This window comes from Thunnus maccoyii, chromosome 5 (genome assembly GCF_910596095.1).
Source record: "Thunnus maccoyii chromosome 5, fThuMac1.1, whole genome shotgun sequence".
Classification (NCBI taxonomy): Eukaryota; Metazoa; Chordata; class Actinopteri; order Scombriformes; family Scombridae; genus Thunnus; species Thunnus maccoyii.
Window position 1 is genome coordinate 29850913 of NC_056537.1, and position 23213 is coordinate 29874125.

General features: G+C 39.1%; 1 protein-coding gene across 6 annotated transcripts in view; it reads left to right on the forward strand.

The window, feature by feature from the left end:
- Positions 1 to 4110: 4110 nt before the first annotated feature.
- The window catches only part of wt1a (WT1 transcription factor a), a 33563-nt gene continuing 14460 nt past the window's right edge, over positions 4111 to 23213 (forward strand). For 2 of the 6 annotated variants that reach the window (XM_042410875.1, XM_042410877.1), the window contains exons 1-3: positions 6109 to 7096; positions 12210 to 12332; positions 13356 to 13458. In XM_042410875.1, the coding sequence (XP_042266809.1) occupies positions 6625 to 7096; positions 12210 to 12332; positions 13356 to 13458 (698 nt within the window). In that variant the 5' untranslated portion in view covers positions 6109 to 6624. Of the gene's footprint in view, positions 4211 to 6106; positions 7097 to 12209; positions 12333 to 13355; positions 13459 to 19186; positions 19271 to 23213 lie in introns of those variants that run through there. The other 4 variants (XM_042410871.1, XM_042410873.1, XM_042410874.1 and 1 more) reach the window with 4 other exon arrangements.

The window sequence follows — 23213 nt, forward strand, 5'->3', positions numbered from 1 at the left end:
GATAAATTGACATCAAGAGTTAGAGTTGCTAGCCAGCCAATTTTACAAGACTGAGTGCTATTTAAGACACTTAGATTTCCAGGAGCGTTACAGCAACAATGTTTTTTATTTCATTTCATTTATTTATTTTGCTAATTGGGGGCAGTGGAACAATCTTAAAACAACATTGATATATTATCAACACATAAAGTTCTTGTGTCAAATGTTAAACAAACTATTGCTGGCTTTCACATCCAGTATTGCCAGCATTTATTTGGAGTCGTGTTTCTGTACAGCAGACGAAGTCCAACATTCATACTTCTAGGTTATTTTTAGAGCCTTTTTTGTTGAAAACAGCTGCTGCTGCTGCTGGAAACATGGTTGATGAGCGCAGTGAGAGTGAACCAAAACAGTGAAGTTGTAAGCCATAAAACCAAAACAATGAGCTGAAAGATGCTAAAACGCTCCATAGAGCTGAGGGGAACTGCAGGGTTGGGCACTAACTCTGTGTGGGTTTGTCACTACTAGCAACACTTTTAACATTACATATTACTCATTTGATCCATTGTTAATGTTATGATATTTATTGGTGCAGCTTTGAATGATTTAGCATACAGTGACACTGATTAAACCTGAAACTTTAAAATATTTTAATGCTCTTAGCAGCCAAGAAAGCACCACATACATCCCTGTTTTTCTCGTTACTACAGTACAATACATGAGGAAAACACAACACCAATGTTGGTAGTGACACCTTTTCCACTTTTGCCTTCCCACAAACACTTGAGGTTGCAACGTCAATCAGTATTAGAGAGAACAAAACTGATAATCATGAGTATGAAAAATTCTGGATTATCACTTTAAATTTCAAGAAAATGTCAGAGGATGACTTTATAGTGTTTTTTACTTTATGCATAAAGAAAGAATTTACTTATAATGTGCACATTTTACATCTTTTTGCATGTTTTATACAGTATATTTTGCATAGAGGATAGTATGTCAGTCATACAAGCTCACACTTCATTACCGCTACATCAATTTTTTTCCATGCATGTCGGACACTGTCTGCCTCTGTAGGAAACAACATAAGTCATGTGCACGAGTAAAACAGCAAGCAAACTCTGTGTGTGTCAGCGCACGCCTGCGTGAGTGTTTACGCATATGTGCACATATACTCCTATTTCCAAGGCTCTCGTTGATGGCTGAACAAAGTAGTCTGACACACTGATTCTTCTCCTCATGACAAGCACTTTTAACACTGCGCTCCTCCCTCCCTCGTCCTCTCCTCCTCCTCACCCCTCTTCCCTCACTCTCTCGCTCGCTCTCTCTCTCTCTCTCTCTCTCTCTGTTCCTAGTGGAGTTGAGGAGTTGAATCATGGGTCAGCAGTTCTTCGCGCAGAGAGAGCCAGACTAGATTTCCAGATGGTGAAGTCACCATCTATCTCCGCTCATCAATTTAACACAGATACACCTAAACTCATGCTTATGAGCACGCACACACAATATGCCCTCACACATATATCATATGCTCACACACTGATTTTAATTTAATTTAACCAATGAAACACACAGGGACAGTAAACACATTGCTGCTGCCGACTGTTCCCTCTCCTTCCTACCTGCCTCGTTTCCTCTGACATACAGAGCCAAAGTGTAAAACAAATTGAGACATGTCAGTGCAGTAATTGGTTCCAGGGGAAGAGCATGATGGGAAGAAAAGCGCTGAGTGGACACTTCCGTTAAGAGGGGGGAAAACCCACTTTAACTGTGATACTTTCATGCTTCAGACCGTGTGTGTTTGTGTCCACTAGTGGCAGTTTGCCAGCGTCTTTGGCCCGCTGAACATCCATTTGTCTTCAGTGGGAAGAACAACCAGACTCAGGAAAATACAAATGTGACCCAAAATCAAGACATCATATTCAAGTTGGCGGACTTGTTTGAGAAACTTTCAGTTAATAAAGGAGAGTAAATGTGTCCAGCTGTCTGACACTGAAACATCTGTCCCAGTGGCTTTAGTGTTTCCATTTCAGCACTCAGTCAAGTTCCGTGTGTTTGAAAGGAAATCAATTTTGTTGTGTAGATGGCTGTTAGAAATAGATTCCCAAAAGTGAAACTTACTGAGGCTGGTGTCTAGTACTGTCAGTGTGTGTGTGTGTGTGTGTGTGTGTGTGTCTGTGTGGGCCTGTCATAGGCTACTTTCGGGGACAAATTTCAGACTTAAAGCCAGTTAATTGGGGACCAATCAGGGACAAAAGCCATGACCCCAGTTGGGAAAAAGCTGATTTTTGGGTCAGTGGTTATGGTTAGGGTTAGGTTAAGTCTCCAGGAAATTAATATAAGTCTATGTAATGTCCCCAAAATTAACCTACGACAGTTTGTGTGTGTGTGTGTATGTGTTTGTTTGTTTGTTTGTTTCCATGGCCACAAGACAATAGGCAAAACCAGGCACATCAGTCAGAGAGAGATAACCTTAAATAGGCCTACAGTGGCATTACTCAAGGACAACACGCACTAACACACACTCACACACACACACGCACCGTGAATCTCCAATTTGGAAAGCATGTACGAGAGGAAGATATTGACACAGAACTGAGAAAGGCCAAATTACAATAATGTGATTCATTTCTATTTGGTTACAAACTTTCCATTCCTGCTGACTTTTCCAAAGTCAATTCTGTTGGCAGGCTGGCTGATTAATGGTGTCAGCTTGATGTTAGCTGTGTCCAAAATTCCTCCGATTACTAATAAATATCATTTTTAATCATCACTTTACAATTTTCACATCAGTAAAAATGTGACGCATTGCATTGTGGGATTGTTAGCAGAAATTTGTGTGCACGTCATGTCAGAAATCAGTCCCTATTGGTGCACTACAACATTTTATTTGTGTGTCCAGAGGCTGAGTGTGTAAGTGTATCCACTATATAGTGCCCTCAAAAATCTCACAATGGAATAAAAAAAAGTAATGTCCATGGCGTGTAAACTACTTTCTGCTAACAATCCCACAATGCAATGCTCCACATTTTATAGATGCAAAAATCACCATTGTGTAACAGTGGTGTTGATGGTGATGACACAAAATGACAATGATGAGTGAATGTCCGAAATCTCGATTTGCTGCTCACTATTGAGCAAACTATTATAGAGACTGTTATAGGTAGTTGTGAATAAGTGAATATGGGAGTGATTTTGGACACAGCCATGCCACATGTATTGAATTCAATGGAAAAAAACCCTCAAAATTCTCTCTTGAATTTCAAAGTTAACACATTCAAGACCTTTGGGTCTCAAAAGTTAATTTCCCTTCTAACGTGTCTTGTTTGTTAGTTTGAAAATGTGTCATTCCTTTATGAGATAATAAGGCTTAAAAAGACGTATATTTGTGGATGTTTGCCCTTAATGACAGGTGCCTCAGCCTATCACATTCAGCTGTTGTGGTTACCACTTGCTCATCCCCCCTTGCTTTTCTTTATTCACCCAAATTTGGATTTCCTTGCTTCAGTAGGTGACAATAATGGCTACAAACAAATGGTAATAACCAAATCAAAGCTTGACATTCCCTAGATGTCACAAACACTACGTCATCATTGTTGTTCTGTCTGAGGAGCTGACTCCTCTCAAGCTCTACAGACTGCTGTGTCAAAGTAACCTTCATTAAGAAATAAATCCGCCCCATCAGGCTTGTTACTTATACTCGTAAACACTGCAGAATTTGCATAGTTCTTGTTTATGTGGGCATCAATATATTAATATGATGCAGATGAGCCAGATTTAGTCAAAATGGCTCATTGTAATCCATTAATGTTAAAATTTGAACTATAATGTATGTCTAATGTGTGCAAACTTGTAATAATTAAATGTGTGCATATAAAAAATTGTATCAAGGATCTGGAAAGCAAATGAAAAATAAGTTTGAATCAGCCAATGTTCTGTATATTTGAGAAATAACTTTTGAGCCACACCTCGGCCAAAAAAGGAAAAACACACAAAAAACAAAAACAACTACAGACACAGGGAAGCACAGACAATGAGAGTGTAGGACGTGTTGTGAGTGAGCTTTTTTTTTTTTTTTTTTTTTTTTTGCAGTGTAAACATGTTTCATAATAGTTGTCCTCCTATCTCATATTCTCCCCCTCTGTGTCTTCAGGTCATCTTAAATTATGACCGCAGGGTCATAAACAGATCTTCAGCCTGGTTCTCACTGTAACCAGAGTCCTGACATAATGAGGTTGGTACAGTACAAAATAAAGCATGTAAAGTGCTGTAGAAAATAAAGTATGGATTAGTTGGTGTTTTTATCAACTGAAAACGCAAAAAGATTAAAAACAAACAAACAAACAAACAAAAAACAACAATAACTGTCACAGCAGCCTGAAGGCATTTCTCTCTCTCTGTATTTAGGGCGACGAGCAGACTGAATAAGATACTGTACAGTAGTCGTATTATTAATTAAAAAGTGAAAAATCCAAAAAATGATTACAACATTAATTGAGGCAGCGACATTGAAGAAAGTGACAGCAGTCAGTCACACTCTTGACTTTTGTTACGACGCCTAATTTGACGCATTTTGGGGTCATAAGTATTTTTAAATCATGCAGCAACAACAGTCCAGCACACACAGCCTACTTGAAGTGAAGGAACAATCATTTTTTTCGTCCTAAAATATTAATAATATTGTTTTTTTAAATTCTCGGTCATATTTGTGGCTGTTATTCTAAAGACGAACTGGAGGTCAAAGCCTGTCTGTGTGTTTTCTGTTCGGTGCCTCAACACTGACTGGTGGTAAAAGTCAAGATGATATTTGCATTAAATGAGCCGTTATCCTCCCTTCGACCAAACACACGCACACACACGCACACAGAGAGAGAGGGAGAGAGAGAGAGAGATTACAACAGAAACGGACTTTTCACCGGCATTTTGACATTCATCACCACAACTAAGGAACACAAATAAAGAGACAGAGACACGGAGTTAAAGGGAAAACCGGCGTGTCAGGAGGGAATAAGTCTGTAATAATAACAGAACAAACACGATCAGTATAATTATAGATAATCATATCTTAACGGTTTTATTAAAGTGTTGATAGTAAATTAATTCGCCGTTTTTTTTTATTGTGCAATGGTGTAAAATATTTTTCGAACTGAAAGCAAATAATGTCCGCTTCATCACTGAGATTAAAATGTGTCTGATGAGTTTTGAGGTATTTAGTATTTAGATATTTTTCAGGCCGTGTGGATCATAAATCATATTTGTAAACTAATAATGTGTCAGCGTGCTTATCAGCCGATTTTTACCACATCTACTACAGGCTACATTTTATAAACAAACATTTAAAAATGGTCCAAAAAATAGAAATTAAAAATAAACGAATAGCACCGAAGGCCTTAAAGCCTAAATCCACGAGATTTATGGCCACGCGGGCCGTTCATCCGCGCGTGACAATTAATCTGCCAACTATTTAAATTAAACCGTTCTCCCGTTTCTTCTATACCATCAAATATAATTAAAAAATAATTATACAATCTAATCCGGGGGACACGTTTTAGTAGGCTCTAGAAACAAATAGCGATTTTATGAAGGAGGCTCATTTATCTCATTTCCACTTCCCCTTAAAATACATTCCTGCGCGAGGCCTTCTCACCTGCGTTTCTGTCCAGGTGAGTTTTAGGGTTTAAATGCTATCACATGATATTATCCAGTATGTTGGATTTTTTTTTCGATTAGAAACGTTTTAAAATAGCTGATGTGATGAAAAATAGCGAGCAGTAAAGTAGATTTATAGCTCTAAAACCTTATGACGGGGATATTCTGGGATATTTTTAGATAGAAGATACAATCACACAATAAAGTTTTTTTTCATATTGGCAAAATATAAGAAATATAGGGAACTTTTGTTTTAGTCACTGAGGTCAGAGACGTGCTTTTTCTCCTGTGTGTACGTGTGTGTGTGTGTGTGTGTGTGTGTGTGTGTGTGTATTGTTCAGCCTACAGTAAATGAATGAAGTCAGAGGGCTCCTGTCCCTCATCACCTCCTGACTCCACCCCCTACCCTCCTCAGACACACACCCAAACACACACACACACACACACACACACACACACACAAACACACACACACACACACACACAGGCACAGGCTAAGAGCGTGGAGGGAAAAGAGGGCCACTCCTCCTCACTCCTCCACTCCTCTTTCTCCATTCACAGAGAAAGCTCTGAGCAGAAACCTCTCTCCTCTTTCAATGGACTCCATCTCTCTGAGCCCAACACTCTCTCACTGTTGTGAACGGAAACTGGAGATCACAGCTGATTGTTCTGTTTAATTTTTCTTTATTTCTTCTCCTTGTGCTCTTCTCCGCTGCTGAGAAAAGTTGACTGCTGTGACTTTGCTACTTCGCCATGAACTTAAGGAGTTTCCAGAGCGGCTGCGTGGTGTCGTAAACAACTGACAGGCAACAACTGAGCCAGAGACGACTTGTGAAAGACTCTTAAGGATTTGAAGGGTGGTGGCTGTTTTGGGTTTGGGTCTGGGCCAAAGGTCAGTCATCCACACGGGCAGGGAGGTAGACAGGTAGAAAGGTACAGGGAGACAGATCAAATTTAAAAATAGCCTACCTTTGCCCTCAGTTTTACCCCTGGACCACAATGGGTTCAGATGTCCGTGACCTGAACTCCCTGCTGCCGCCGGTCCCGGCGGGCCCCAGCCCCGGCTGCCCGGCACTGCCCGTCAGCACGGCCCCTCAATGGGCTCCGGTCTTGGACTTCCACACCGCTGCCTCCCCTTACTCCTCCCTGGCTGCCTCTCACACCTCCCTGGGGCCGCACTCCTTCATCAAGCAGGAGCCCAGCTGGGGGACCACGGGCGACCCCCACCACCTCGACACAGACCCCCACTGCGGCCTCAGTGCCTTCACTGTCCACTTCTCGGGGCAGTTCACGGGCACGGGGGCCTGCAGGTACGGGGCGTTCGGGGCGCCCCCTCCTCCGCCACCGCCCACCAGCCAGCCGCCTTCTGTTGGCGCCCCGCACCACCACCAGCCCCCCAGCAGGATGTTCAGCAACCCGCCATACCTGACCAACTGCATGGACACGCAGCCTGCAGCCCGCAACCAGACAGGTAGGGCTGGAGGAGGATGATGTGTGTGTGTGTGTGAGTGTTTTCTGTCAGTTATAAAGCACCATCCCCTCTTTGGTTACTTTTGCACCCAGAAGCTTTGAAGAACACTGATGAAGTCAGTCACAACTCCTCTCCCTTCACTCAGCTCATCTCCACGCGTCTATTCTTTTAAGAAAACTTCAGTTCCTAAAAATAATATAATATATAATAAAATAGATCAAATATATTGTGAAAAATAATTGAATGTGGTTTAAATTGGCTTCATTGCATGGAGGCCTTAGTTAATCCTAGTGTGTGATAAACAGATAGATGACTATTTAAAAGCACACGCAGATCACTTATAAACACAATTTAAAAAACACAGAGACTATTGTGCGCCAACACTAAATCAAGCTTGTACACTCACAGAAAATGAATCGTTCTTATTTATTTCTTAGAAGGCTGAGGAAATCCAAGCATCTCTTACTCAAGAAACTTCTTAGTTTAGTGGAAAATTTCAGTGCTTTTGAGTTATGAGATGACAGCTGATGGCAAAAGAAGGAAGGTTTCGTACATCCCAGCTGGTTTGGGGTCGTAGGTTAACTGCTTACTAAGCTACATATGTAGCGTCCCAAATGTTTCAATGATGATTCATACAGCTGAGCAGTTGTGATATCTGTGAGCATTGTGTGATGGAGGAATTCACGCTGAAGCCAAAGATATCGATGCCTGTTTGTGTTAATGGCTCATTTAAAGGCCAGAGCACAGACAAAAAACATAACTAAACAACTGCAACTGTACATAAGCCATGTTCATGAACTTGTTTTGACCCTGACTGTCTGTGCTTTGAATTAGAATAGATGATGTTTTGTGAGATTTGTAACCACAAGCTTTTATGTTGTTCATCATAATTTAGTAACTGATGATATTCATTCATTCATTCTTTTCGGCACATATAGCTTTTTTTTAAATTTACTTTAAAATTAATGTTTTAGGATTAAATATTTAAACAAGAATTTTAGCAAGTAGGGATTTGAAATACTCAGAACTGCAGACCAACAGTAAAAGTGGGAGTGTAAAAATTATAATTCTATTAGAGCAGCAAGTTTGATCGTGCTATTTTTGATCAGTTATTGCCTGTATTGCGGTTGTGGAACACAACACAAAAAGCCACAAACAGCTGATTTAAAAAGTCTACTAAAAGGAGCAACTGCCCTGAAACTAATGTGTTGGACAAAATGAAAATACAGTGTGTAAAGTAAATTTGTGTGCTTGTGAAATTAATACGATGTGATGATCACACTCTTTATTTTTTTTAACTACGTGATAAAAACCAACATTTAAATTAAATTAAAGGTTAAGTAAATGCATGCCTGAGGTGATATTGAACAGTATGATGGTGACACAACGAAAATGGATTTTTCTCCAGTTGTATGAGTAAAAAAAAAAAAAAGTTCTTGATGTTTCGGCATCGTTGAATTAATCCTAATTTTTCATTTTGGCTGTTAGAGTCTGCAGTATTTCTCTACATTTACAAACCACAGCTGTAATTTTTGTTAAAAAAAAAAAACACAAATACTTTTGGCCCATATTTTGACAAAGAAATAACTGATGACTTTTATGACGATTATGTGAAAATCATCCAACGTGGTGATATAACCCGTTACTTCACACTTAATCAGTGTAAATGAAACTTCTACAGAATGAAACCAGATTGAATCTTTTTCAGGAATTTCTATTCTTTTCAGTTGAATTGTATTGAATTTAGTTGAATTGAAAGCACATGTTTCTTTGCTCGTTTTAATTCATTATTATCGCATCTGCAGCATCCTATTGTACAGTAGAGTCATTGGATTTCACTTTAATAAAGAATACGTGCTACAGAGTCACAGCGAACACGCTTGTGAGTAGAAATATGCCAAAGGTCATGAATGGGATTCAAATACTCTACATTATGTGTTGAGATTGTAACTTGGTGAGGTTTTTTTTTTTTGCTGCTCTCACTTAATCCCTCTTTTCTGCAGGATGATTAATCTATTAGTGATTACCTATCAGATTAATTAGTAATAACATGCTTATCAAGCAGATAATTTAGGAATAACATTACAATCAAAGAGCTGAGCCGACCTCTCACCTGTTTTATCTGCTGCCCGCTGTGGCTGGACGAGCACAGACAAACAAACTAACAGCAGGACTCAGGTCACACAGTAGAGCTGATAGCAGATCAGGGTCACGCAGGGACCATCACATCACGCTACATTCCCCTCAGGAAGGATTTCACTTTTCTATAAGAGCAGTGCATTTATTCTGCAAGTGTTTACATTTATACATTTGAACTGCAGACTTGTTGGAGGTGCAACTGAACTTTTTTTTCAGCCAAAAAATCATGGATGCCAATTTCAGAAGGGGCGCGTTTTCATTTTACAGCACATGTAATTCGTTGCAAGAGTTAAATAGCTTCTACAGGTCTGAATGTTTTATCAGTAAACTGTTACAGTAGCAAAACATCAGTACTTTTGGTGAAAAGATAATGCTGAAATTTGACCTAACTGCCTATTCATCTAGTCCTTGACATTGTGAAAGACAGCTGAAGTGTATAAAAAGTATACTCTTACAGGAGGATAAACATGCTGTCAGGATGAAAATGGAATGAATCCGAGGGAATGCAAGTTCTGTGTTGTGAGTTTTTAAAAGTTGCAAATTTACACAAATTTAAATGATGAAGTTGAATTTCTCCTGATATGTAAACAACTCTGAAAACTCAGGAAATAAAAAACTGTCTTGGGGTATTTCCAGACTTTGGTTTTTCCAGTTGAATACAAATTGACCTCATCACTTGTCACCTCAGTGCTGCACTTCAAGGCAACAAAAGTATCACCCTACACACACACACACACACACACACACAGAGAGAGATAGAGAGAGAGAGTGAGAAGTCAGACAGGGGTGAGTGGAAGATAAATGGAGATGTTTAATGAGTTTTTTCTCTTCTCCTCCTCTCACCCACCCATCTAATCCACCGAGTTAAGTCAGTGAAAGTGCTGCGTTTTAATTAATGAAGTATGTATGTGAGGGTGAGGGGTGTGTGTGTGTGTGCGCGCGTGTGTGTGTGTTCATGCATGTGGGTGATATATGGGAGTGTGTTGTGCCCTTTAGGTCAGTCTAAGTCATGAGTCAGGTCTGGTGTGGGGTGTCAGGCACAGATCGAGTCTCCTCCGAACAACAGAATGTATGTGATGTGCTGTGTGTAGCTTTGTATTTTGTATTTTGTATGGTGTGTTCTGTGTGGGGTTTTTTGCTTGTTTGTTTTGTTTTGTTTGTTTGTTTGTTTGTTTTTTGGGGGGTTTTTTTTGTTTTTTTTGTTGCTTTTTTACTTTTAGTGTTGTTGTGCTGTTGTATGTTTTTTGTCGGGGATTACAGATGCAAATTAGCTTCAAGCTAACTCTGGTGCAGTGCATCTTTAATGTTTCAAACTGCACACTGTCCCATTCAATAAATAAATAAATCAAATAAATCAGAATGTGTGTGTGTGTGTGTGTGTGTGTGTGAGAGAGAGAGAGAGAGAGAGAGAGAGTCTGTCATAGGCTACTTTCAGGGACAAATTTCTGACTTCAAACCAGTTAATTGGGGACAGCTTGTCCATTTGGAGACAAAATTCATGTCCCCAATTGGTAAAACATTGATTTTTGGGTCAGTGGTTAAGGTTAAGGTTAGGGTAAGTCTCCAGGAAATGAATGTAAGTCTATGTAATGTCCCCAAAAGTGACCTATGACAACGTGTGTGTGTGTGTGTGTGTGTGTGTGTGTGTGTGTGTACCTTTTGGGTGCATATTCACAAGCATTGATATCATGTTGTTTGATTTAATCAAATTAAAGAAATAATTGTTTTTACCTTGTCTGATCTCAACTCGATCACGAGACATCTGCCACTTTGATTTTACACTTTCAAAGTTCAATATAGCTAAAATATAAAACTGTATATGAATGTATAAAGTTGCTAAGATACTGTATTATGCCGGGGATAATAGACTGCATACATTTTATGTTTTATGTTGCAAATTTTTTTAAAGGTTGTCAAGTAAATTAATTCCTCATTTGATGGTTAATTAATCTTTTAAAATGGCTTGAAAATATCTGTGGAAACAATTCTTCATATCCATAGTATACAATCATTAATAACAATTTAACTCCATTGGCTGTAACTGTCAGAGCAGAGGGGTAAAAGGATTTTTTTAAGGGTTTAAATGTAACAGATTATCTGTGGGGAAGCACCAAACTTTAATGGACCTCTGTGACCGGATCAGAATCTCAACCCACACATATTTCTGCTGCTTTGTTCTGTGAATTTATTTGTCACTGCTTTTGGATCTTTTTAGTTTTTGTGCTTCAAGAAGGTTATGCACATTCCTACATGATATCAGGTGCGTGGGCAAAAAGGCAACTACAATCTCAGGAGAAAAAAGTGCCCGTACACTGAATAGATGCTCCAAAAAAGCCGTTTCATTTCATCATTATTTTTATTTTATTTATTTCCAATTATGAAGACGTTGAAGTTGGAGACATGCGGTAATGTGGAAATGTTACTGTACATTTTCATACCTGATGAAGATGTGATGTCAAAAGGTCGCAATTGTAGTAAATAAATCATCTTTCTGGGATTAGATTTTTTTTTTTTTAATGATTTTGTGTATTAAACATTTGTTCTCACATGCAGAAAGGAAATTACTGGTAACTGCATTCATCTTTTCAAAAAATATTACAGACACAAATGGCATTTGCCTTTCTATTCAGTGGTAGTTGAAGGAGAGTAATTCTGCTCACATCACGGAGGTGCGAGGGTTTTAGAAAGAAGCATCAATGAAAGAAGTAGGAACGCCTGCACACTCACTCTGAGTCACAAAATGTAATCAGATGGGACGTTTCGATCCTACTTGGATCTTCGTCAGTGGTAGTGCCACCTTTTTAAATTAGGGGGAAAAAAATTCTTCATGTCATTTTAGCTGGAGGTAATTCCCAATGTAATAAGGAAAATTACGAAACTGCGTAGGCCTGCTATTGACAGTGTTTAGGAGGCAAAGTGTGATCTCTGTGGATCACATTTGAAAGTAACCTTCCTTCTTATTTCTGTGTTGCAGGATACAGCGCGGTTGCATTTGATGGAGCTGGTAATTACGGCCACACTCCTACACACCACAGCTCGCAGTTCTCCAACCACTCCTTCAAACATGAAGACGCTTTAACCCAGCAGAACACCATGGGTGAGTTTTGAGTGTATGTGGCACATATAACATCACAATAATAAATAAAAACTGTACATTTTACAAATATATTGGGTCATTTTGCCCTTCCACAGAACCTGGAACCAGAATTTCATTTAAGACAAATTTTTCATACACAACTTCCTTGCTTTTGTTGTATTGTGCATGATCCAACATTAAAGTGGGTTTAAATCTAACTTATAATTAAATTCTTAAAAATGATCCTGGCTGTACCAGGCTTGAGGTATTTCCTGTAATATAACTTTTCTTGCACAGATCACAAATCAGATCAGACACATTTTGTTCAGAATACTTTGGGTAACTATTTTTATCTTTCTGAAGTCAGTTTTCTTAAAAACAAAACAATGTACAAGAATAAGAACAAAAGCAGATCTTCATGTGTATTTAAAGCCACAGCTGCGTCTGTATGACAGCTCCATGGCCCTCACCTAGGGAGTGTCTTGTCCCTTATTCTTGCGTCTCCACAGTGACCTTGCCTGTCGAAGGTATAAATCAGCCACATCCTGACTCACAAACTCCCTCGTCTTCTCCTCTCATCCCTAGTTTCATCCGCCCACCTATTCCCTTTAATCCCTCCGCTGCGCATGTTATTGGTAAATATTTAAAAGTGTGTGTATCACATTTTATGAAGTCGCCACTGTTTCTGCCGATTTTTACAGCAAAGATAACTGGGAGAATTGGAGTGAGAGGGATTTTGGAATGCAGAGAAATGTCAAGGGAGCCATTCACTACACTGCTGGGGAAGCAGACAGAGAAACATGAAGCAAAAGGTCTTTATTTGTAGAAGAAACTGGCAAAAAAAAAATTGAGAAAAATAGGAGAGGGCAAGAGAGGGCAGAGTTAAAGGGATGAGATATGGTGGAAGTTTAAACACAACATCTCCTGCATGTGAGTCATGGATTTCAGCCTTCATGGGTGCATACAGACACACAAATGCATTTGCATGTATGTTATTTATTGTGTCCGTGTATGTGCATGTGTGTGTGTGTCCGTGCACTTTAGGTGAGCAACAGTATCCTGTACCCCCTCCTGTATATGGGTGCCACACTCCTTCAGACAGCTGTGCAGGCAGCCAGGCACTGCTGTTGAGGAACCCTTACAACAGGTAAAACACACACACACACGCACGCACGCACACACACACACACACACGCTCACACACATACACACGCACATGAGACTTACACACAGTCCTTGTACATGCACATACAGTAGCACTCCCCGTCTCGGCAAAATCTATTTTCATAACCAATGAACAGCAACAATTAAACCTGGAAATGTTTCGGAAACCATTGTTGATTGTTTCGCGCAAACAGCAGTAATTCAGTGAAAGGTAGCAGGATGCAGTTTTGAACAGGATGTTCATCTTTAGGACAGGTCTGTCTGCCATTGCGGCTTCCGTTCTGTTTTTGTTCTCTTTCCTCTGGGCACTTGTTCGACTGGTTCAGTTGTTTTCACACTAACTTGGCCATGAGAAGCATTTCCCCCACAAGTGGTTTCAAAATCCTCATTTCTGATGTTGTGTGTATGTTTATTAGTAGCTTTCCAATGCTATTTAAAGGGGATCTATTATGCTCTTTTCCAGCTCTATGTTTTTACTTTTGGACTCCACTAAAACTCTCAGTTCAGCCTCTGTCTCTAACAGGCCATTTTAGCTTCTGTCTCTTTAAGGCCCCCCTCTTGATGAACCCACTCTTTTCTGAATGGCCAGCTTTACGTATTAAAGTCGTGTTAAGTTGCCACTGATGCAAACCCAAAAGCTTTTAAATGACTAAATAACGGGAGACTTTTTATTGTGAAGAATTTACAGGAAGTGAAATGTGTTCCGCACTGAATTAGCAAACCTTCGTTAGTAGCACTAAAAAACGGTCGAAATAACAACGTGGACATATTTGGAGCTATTTGTTCAGCGGATAAGTTAGAAATAATGCAGGGAGGAATAATACAAGCAGAAACAGCCACAGTGATGATGATGGTTGATGAAGAGCTGCAGACGACCAGCACACCTCCAACAGGTGAACTACTTGTTTTACTTTGCCTTACTGTGTAGTGGAAAAACACTCACAGCATGCCAGCTTTACTCGAGTCATGGCTCACTGTGACTACCCCCAAAACAATGGAAAAACATCATAATGTTAGCAGAGTAGAGCAGTGAACTGACGTGCTGTGTGTGGAGCATATGACGATATAAAGAAATCCATCACAAGCTGACATCAGCTCGGGCTGAAAATAGAAAAAACTGTTGGAAACTGAGCGTTCAAAGCAGTTTGAAGCTGGTGCTTACTTCTGTATACGTTTACCTCATTATTTAACACTTTGGCCACGTTTAAGATGAACATCTGACACTGTAACATTATATATACCACTGAAAATAAGGAAAAGCATAATAGGTCCCCTTTAAAGTCATGGTGCCACTGGAAGCCAACTAACAGGGGCAGGAGGTTCTTATGAAAGTTGGTTGATTTAGTGACTTGGAAAATATTGAAAAACATTGTAGATCAGGTTATTCTGTTTGGCAATGACAGAGCTATGCAGAGTAATCATCATTATTTTACTCTTATCATCTACCACTGTTTTTTTCTCTGGCACAATGTGTACTGATATTTTTTTCCCAACACAGACCACAAGCCTGAGGAATATTGCCTTTTCAGATGAACTATGAACAGTTGAGTAGTCATAAGAAGTAAACAGTTTCAATGAAGCACTTCATGCTGACTTTGAGCTCCTGGATTTAAAATCATCACATCTACAATTAAAACAGTGAAGGACAGTGTTTGGGTATGTGTGTTGATAACTTGCAAAGTGATTTACAGTACAGTATGCCACCAAATAATTTATCATGTAAATGAATTCAGGTTGGCACAGCTTTAATAGCTAATTGGCAACGGCTAAATATCAAAGTTTAAAAAATTCCAGTATAATCAAAAGAAATGTTTAAAGGGCATTGAGCAGAAAATAAAATAGTGAGAATAAAGCTTGTACTGACAGCAGACTGCTTCTCATTTTGTTGAGTCACGGCAAGCTTTTTTCCAAAACAGTGTGTGATTTGCCTCAGTAGATTAATGACTGGAACGCTCCACTTCAGGAATATTTCCACTCAACAAACTGCTGTCTGTCTGCTGAGAGAAAATCACAGTTATAACCTCGTAAAACTTTTATTTTTTGTTAAACCATGTGTCCACGTGTCTCTGTTTGACTTTTAGACTACTCATTAACTTTCCAAGCAAGGTTACAAAACTAGAGCAGAGAATTTGTCTTTTATTTCAAATTTGAGATTTTGCAAGCTGCACAAAATTAAACATTTCAGGGCTTTGTTTTACAACGGTGCACCTCATACATGAAACTGTCTCATTCTAAAGATAAAAGAAAGGTTGACATTGAGCACAGTTTCAAAAACATTAATCAACATTATTCTACTAAACTAAAGTCTTTCAAAAATCTTTTTCTTTTGATTCAATGTTGATTTCTATTCATTCTGTGAGGTTTTAATGCAGAAAAACTCTGACTTATCATACTAAGTGAATACCCATACATAAAATGTATATTTTTACTGTGTGCCCATATACATATACACAAATACAAAGGTATCAAAATTATTACAATATGAGTCCAAAAATGTTCTCCTGTCCCACCAAAATTGTTCATCATGACCAGCTCACCTCCTGCCACATTCTGTCTTAATCTTTACCCCACGCTCTGCCCCCGAGCCTCTGACACACCAGGAGCTCTCAGGAAATATTGCATAATTTATTAAAAATATTAACATCTAGTCTATTTTGTGTTCATTGCTTTATTTGAAATGAAATCAAATTGATAGCAAAACAAGAATGTTGTCTGAATGAAAAACAATCAGCTGTGATAAACTTCTATGGCTGATAGGCTTGTTGTTCACATACAGTATTGGTCATATCAAACCGCTTCACTCAGATCATGACCGGGAGAAACTGCAAATATAAGAACTCTACACTACAGTGAACTACCTGTACCTGTCTTTGAGAAATATGTTAATAAATGATGAACAGGATTTAATAAGCATCTGAAAGTGAATCATTTTAAGGAGGTTTGCTTGTTGTTCTGTTTCTAAATGAAACATTCTTCTCATGCCACTGACAAAGTGTTTTCCATCCATGGAGGAAAAGAAGGAATCCTCTAAATACCACAGCAGGGATGGATACTAAGTAAAGAGTCTGTATGTCTGAGAGAGAGAGAGAGAGCGAGATGGAGGGTGAACATAGGCTTGGAAGTCTGTGGGTCTTCTTTGCCATAAACATAACTGATATCTGCTCAGCACACACACACACACACAGACACACTCACACACACACACATGGCTGGGAAGGCTCATATGAGTTGAGTCAGTTGTCTAATCTTGCAGCCTGGTACCAACAGGACTGTATTTACTCTGCAGGCCGTCAGCTTTGGCCCGCTGGAACAACATGAAATGAAAACATGCTGAAGTTTTATTAATCCATACAGAGAGAGATACTGAGAAACAGTATGAGACACCTGAAAGTATTCATGCACAGTGGAGTATCAGTTAGTAAACATCAAACAAAGTCAATTTCAGTTTCGACAAAACTTGTTTAATTCATAATGACCACCATAACTATTGTTCTAGTTATGAGGAATCAAAGGGAAATAAATATTTGGGATACAGAAGTAGACTCATCCTGTTCTTAGGATGGACTGACCATTTGGAGTAATGTGACTTCTTCTGTTGGGCTGGTTGACCTGAATGGTCCAGTAAGACCAATAGAGGGAAATTTCCCACAATAGCCCTAAGACTTTTTAGCCACGGTAGGAAAAAGTTTACTCCATGTAGATCATAAACCCTTGAATATAAAAACAACTCATTGAAATTGGATGAGAAATGTAAACATTATAGTGTTTTTTATCTGTATTTGTTTACAGGCCAGTCTTGCCTGGTCCAATATGTTGGTGACGCTGATGTATCACAGCAATGGGCTGAAGCAGTCAATGTGGCGTCTATGTATATATGTCTATGAGTACAGCCTCACAGAGCTGCTAGCATGGCTGTAGACTGTTAGCCCTGTTACATATCTGATGGATTTTCTGGTAGCTCAGTTAGCTCAGACTTATTCAGTGCAACCTCAGTGCACTAGCTTTGAAGTCAGTACTTGTCTTTTGTTGCATACTGTTCTGCTCCCTTGTCCAGATTTTTCTGTCTTCTTCAACTTGGCACTTTCTCTTATAAAGCCAAGATGAACGCAGTGAAATGTGAAAAACAAAACTCATTTTGCAATTTGGAGCCAGCTAAGACAACAACTGAAATGGGACTTGGAAGTTTTTGAAGGTTTCAAGGATTTGTCTCCTCTGACAGCAGCAGCAATTAACATTCACATTTCTATTAACCACATTCACAATATTTTCTTAACCATAATACCTGCCATGAGCAGATATTGTAGACAAAAAATAATTTTAAAAATGTTGGCATTGGGTGTAAAAAAAAAAAAAAAAAAAAAAAAAAAGTATTGTATTTGAAAGTAATTCAGGGTTTTGCAGATTTGTCCAATACTGACACCCTTGTCTGGGGATAGTGTTCCTCTAGTGGTGTCTAGCCGTGCAGATAGTTTTGTCCAGGTTTTCAGATACTTGCCACTGAGACTTTTACCTCCATTCTGATACAATGGAGGTGAATGACATTTTGTGTTATTGGTTTCCCCATTACCCTTGGTAATCTACAGACATCACGAACTGTCACACTGTTTTCATAGAAAAGACTTTCTATGCAAGTTTTCAATGTTTTGAGCACCACAGACCAAATTTCATTGATCTCCTTTATATTGGGGTAGAGGCAGAAATCTCAAAACCTGGGTAAGTAAAACCAAAACTATCTGCATGGCTAGATACCATGAGGTAAGTGAGGAAATATGTTTTTTTCTGGTGAATGGACCAGTTAAAGTGGTGTTCCCCTGCTGCTTCTCACATGCTACATGTCTAGTAAAGTCACATATTTCTCCTTGGATCTTCTGTTGATATTGATGATATTTCTGTAGCTGCACTCTTTTCGTTGTCAGTTAAGTGATGGACTCTGTCTCGCCTCATACTTATTGCCCAATTTCCTCTTCTGTTTATTCCAATGAAATCGTACCTTGCTGCAACAGGCTTCTTGTGAGAGAGAGAGGTTTCCCTTCAAAGACCTACTGTACCACTCACTGTATGTTTAGGGCAGAAAATGGATGTAGGCTGAATCCGTGATGGGTTACATCAGTCAGCAATAGAGAAGAAAAGTAGACTCTTATTTATTTGAAAATGTCATGGATCATTACTTGTGCTCTCTTGTGCTCAGCCTCCATTCCAACAATATTTCAGCAGAAATACCATTTGTGCTCTGCTGGCTGCGTGCCCCTGCTGTACTGTAAAATAATAGCTATGTAATGAGCAGGGTACCAGGCACCACATCTACCCCATCCAGACTGTTGCGAGCCTGCAGGTGGTGTGATAGAGAGGCTGTGGTGTTAAGGGGTGAGAGCTATAAATCTAGTGTGCGTGTGTACATGTGTGTGAGTGTGCACATGTTTGTGGCAGTGTATTTAATCACATGGCAGGTCTGAATAATGATTGTGGAGTCTGCTGTGTTTAATGAAAGGTGGCTGTTATGGGAGAAATCAGCTTTCTCGGTGTCTGTCTGAGGCGCATTCTTTAACCTCAGCTCCACCTGAGACACAGTGTGTGTGTGTGTGTTGGCATTTTTCATTAGTGCGCTTCCATGGGGATAACAAAAGGCAACATAGCGACGCAAACAGATGGTAAATGACAGTCCACTGCACAGCTCATGAGCTTTTCTTCTACGTTTTGTCTTTCCTCCACAGTGGTGAAAATTTATATCAAATGACCTCTCAGTTGGAGTGTGTGGCTTGGAACCCTGTCAATACACTGGCATCCACCATAAAGAGGTAGGCACTCATCCATCACTCTCTTTAAATAGTGGCAGTCAGTCAAGTTTATGTTGAAAAAGACAGTGGGAAATATTCAGAGTAGGTTAGATTCAAGAGAGTGAACAGAGTGATCATTTTGGACCAATGAAGGCAGCATCAGTGTTAAAACAACAACACCAGATGAAAATCTTGTTTTTGCTTCTTTGCCTTGCTGCAGTGATGTAGAAGTGCACTCGGGGGTGTGATCAGTACACCGTGACATCACTATAGAGGGTGGTTTCAGGTGTAACAGAGCACACTTCAAGGTCCAACTTAATTTAGGCTTTCAACCAGAGAATGCAGTAAAACACTGTTTTTCAGCTTGGGGTTGAGTTACTCTTTAAGGTACTAAGCTGACCTTTTATTAGTTTTGTACATTGATTGATGGATTGATTGAGCTGTTTAAGTATATTAAAAAAACAATCTTGTTATTGCTGGTAGATAGCCTGCTCTTAGGAATGCTGATGTTTTAGCATACTGTATGTTTTAAACTTAAGGTGGCAAAATTTGTAGCAGCTGGATGTTTAATTGATGTTAATGATGCTCCTGAACATCTGTGCCTTGTTCAGCAGATTGTTAAAAAAAGAAACAACAACAAAAAACACAGTAGGAATTCAAGCATATTTGTCTTTTTGGAATCTGAGCAAAGTTTGAATCAGATAGCAGATGTTTTTTGTACTGTTAGATGTAATAGATTTAGAAAATAGAAAATTAAGAGGTTTGTTTCACAAGTTTAAAGTCATTCTAGCTGCTCCTAGAGGCTGTAATGTTCATTACATTTCACAATATGAAAGGTCAGAGGGTCACCAAAATCATTAGCTTCAATCATCTGGGGACCATGATTATCCACAGCCAACATTTCTGTAAGTATTTGGGAGCATTTATGCCTTTATTTAAAAGTGGACATTAAATAGGTGACAGGAAACAAGGAGAGAGGTTGGTGATGTGTATCGAATATATGGTATGTGTCTTACACTTCAAGCCACAAGGACCCTCCTCACAGTAAACTTCATGGAGATCCAGCCAGTGTTTGAACTAGCTAGTAATATTGAGGGACATGTTGTTTAATGTAGAACTGACAGTGGTACTAGACAAAGGTCAGGATGTCACTAAAATCAGTACGAATCATCCACTGGGAACCATGAAAGTCCATGCTAAATTTTTATGGCAATCTGGCTGGTAGTTGTCGATATATCTGACTTTACATCAGAGTGTCATGTGTAAATAAATAAAGAAATGCATACATTACTAGATCACAAAAATGTTCATTTTATCACTTTGGATAATGTTAATGTCAGTGCTTAGTGTTAAAACATGCACCAGAAAGACAGCAGACATGCCAGACTTTTGTCAGATACTGGGTAAGTTGTATGATGATCAGAAAGTTGGTATAGTCTTTAATTAGATGAGGAAACTCTTGAAAGTTCACTTCTCAAATGATTCGACATGGCATCCTATCCCTCTTGTCCATCTCTCTCCTTTTCACTCTCAAATTAAAGCAGAAACCAGTTAGAAATAATCACGGAAGTATGAGCGTCCGCTGTTCAGAGTTCAAACCAACCAGCAGTATGTACTGTATTGTGTGTCATCATGACCTGCATAGCTGCACGCTGGTCAGGGTCTGTGTCGGCTCACAAATATCTTTGGAGCCAACAGGCATTCATCATAGTTAACAAATGAATGTGTGTGTGTGTGTGTGTGTGTGTCTGATGGAGTCGTGTATGTGCACAAAGGCGTGGTAGCGAGAAGGAATGTGTACGCTTTTTGGGGTGTTGCTGCATTGTAGTGTGTGCACAGAATGAGTGAGCAAGGCTCATTAAATCAGATATCAGACATCATTATTCACTTGAGTGACTGGAGAGAGAAACGTGATTTTTAAAGTCTTCTGGCAAACAGACACTTGTGTTTTCTTGCTCATGTGCACTGACAAGGTCTTCAGATATGGCTGATAAAAGTATGTGATGGTGTTTCAGTGGCCTTGCTTTCAGTCTGTCTCTGCTGTTTTTTTTCTTATTTATTATCTTATTTTTATTTTCTGTCAATGAGGGGCAGCAGGAGAAAGAAGGGGAGGCGAGGGAGTTGTAAGGATGAGGAGGAAGAGAAAAGAGGAGGGAGTCAGTAGAAGACGGAGATAAAGAGGAACGAGGCGAGGAACAGGGGATGAGGAAGAGGAAGTGTAGGGGAGTCGAGCTTACAGAGGAAGAACAGATAGGCTCAGCGTTCACACTAAATGTTCACACTGAAACACAGAACCACACATCACCTGTATGCTCAGTATAAATGTGTGAGAGCAGTATGAAGAATGTGATAACGCTTTGTGAACTCACACCACCTTCTGCAGCAACCTCGTCTCCTAAAAAGTAGATTAATATACTGTATTACTTATTTGCAACAGTAAACACTGACATAATGTTTATAGAGAATTAATCTGAAAAAGGTTTTTTGACAACATATTTATTTGGTTTTCCCTAAAAAATCAGCTTGTAGCAACTAAAACAACTTTTTTTTCTGGTTGTGTTTAGTTACAGTTAGGGACAGATCGTTGTGTTGGGTAAATATTGCAAGTTAACAAGACACTCAGGATGTGAACCATGGTTTCAGGTGTCCTGTATTATGTACTATGCACAGTACACTTTGTAGCTCATTCAATGCATTTTTCTCTCTTTATTTCTTTGTTTTTACATATTACAACACTATGAATTTAGGGTAATTCCCTCAAATCAGCAGCTTTGCGGATTCAAAGGAAATGTCCATTAAGGGTTCAAAAGGGCTGTGAGAAGCTAATGAGGGGGATTTTTTTTTTTTTTTGTAATAAAATAGTATTTGTTATTTCTAATAGTATTTATAAGGTTGTTATCTCTAATAACACTAGTACTACTAGTAGCTCTCATATTTATATACTGTATGTATTTATTATTTGTATGTGTTGTGTTGAATTTTGTTCTATTTTTGTCTCTTTATTCAAGTCATAGGTGTGGATATTAGTGCTTGTTCTTAGTCAATATGGCAGGTTAGCCTAGCGTTGAAGCCCCGTCAGCCTCCATCCTCCATAATCACAGTTAGGATGGATCATTTAAACAGAGGTGAAGGAGTTTCATGGAGGAAGCTTCCCACTCCCTAGACAAGATGCCCCAACTTGTACATTACCTGCACATTAAAAAAACTACAAGAGTGAATGAACTTACTGTAAGTAAAGGAACAAATGATTTACACCATGACCACTGCTGACGTAGTCTCGATGTCTCTCCTGTCCTTGGGAACAGTGAGTCAGACAAAGAGCACCTTATGCCGTATACTGTACAGTACATTCCCATTGCAGCAGCACAGGATGCAAACTCCCATCCTCCTCGTTTGGTTAAACAGACTGAAATATCACACATTTCATAGACAAGAGCTTTCTGTTTCTGTGGGTGTTATCATAAGAAGATACGAGAGGCAACACTGGCAGCTGTGTCACACAGAGCAGGTTTTGTTCTGCTCTTTACCACGTACTGAAATACTAAAAGCTGTTTATGTCATACATTATACTGTTTCCGTAGCAGCTAGTGATGAAATTAGTAGTCATTAATCAATTGGTTGGTCAACAGAAGATTAATTTGATAACTTTGCTAATCAGTAAGTCAATTACCGATCAGACATGTTCTGCTTTTCTCAGTTTTATGTATAATTATAAATGTATAATGGAGTATCTTCCTGTAATGTTTGTCAGAATTTTAAGATGTCAGTTTAATAACTGTATTTCATGCTGCTTCACTGCTATCTGCAAACATTTTCCCTCAAATGCAATTTGTGTATTTAATTTAATTTTTTACCACAGTGTTCTTCTCTCCTCACTTTGTGACTATTTTTTCCCAATACACTTTATATACATGTATATACTTCACTATGCAGCTGTTCTTCTACTTAGGCCTGGGACACACTG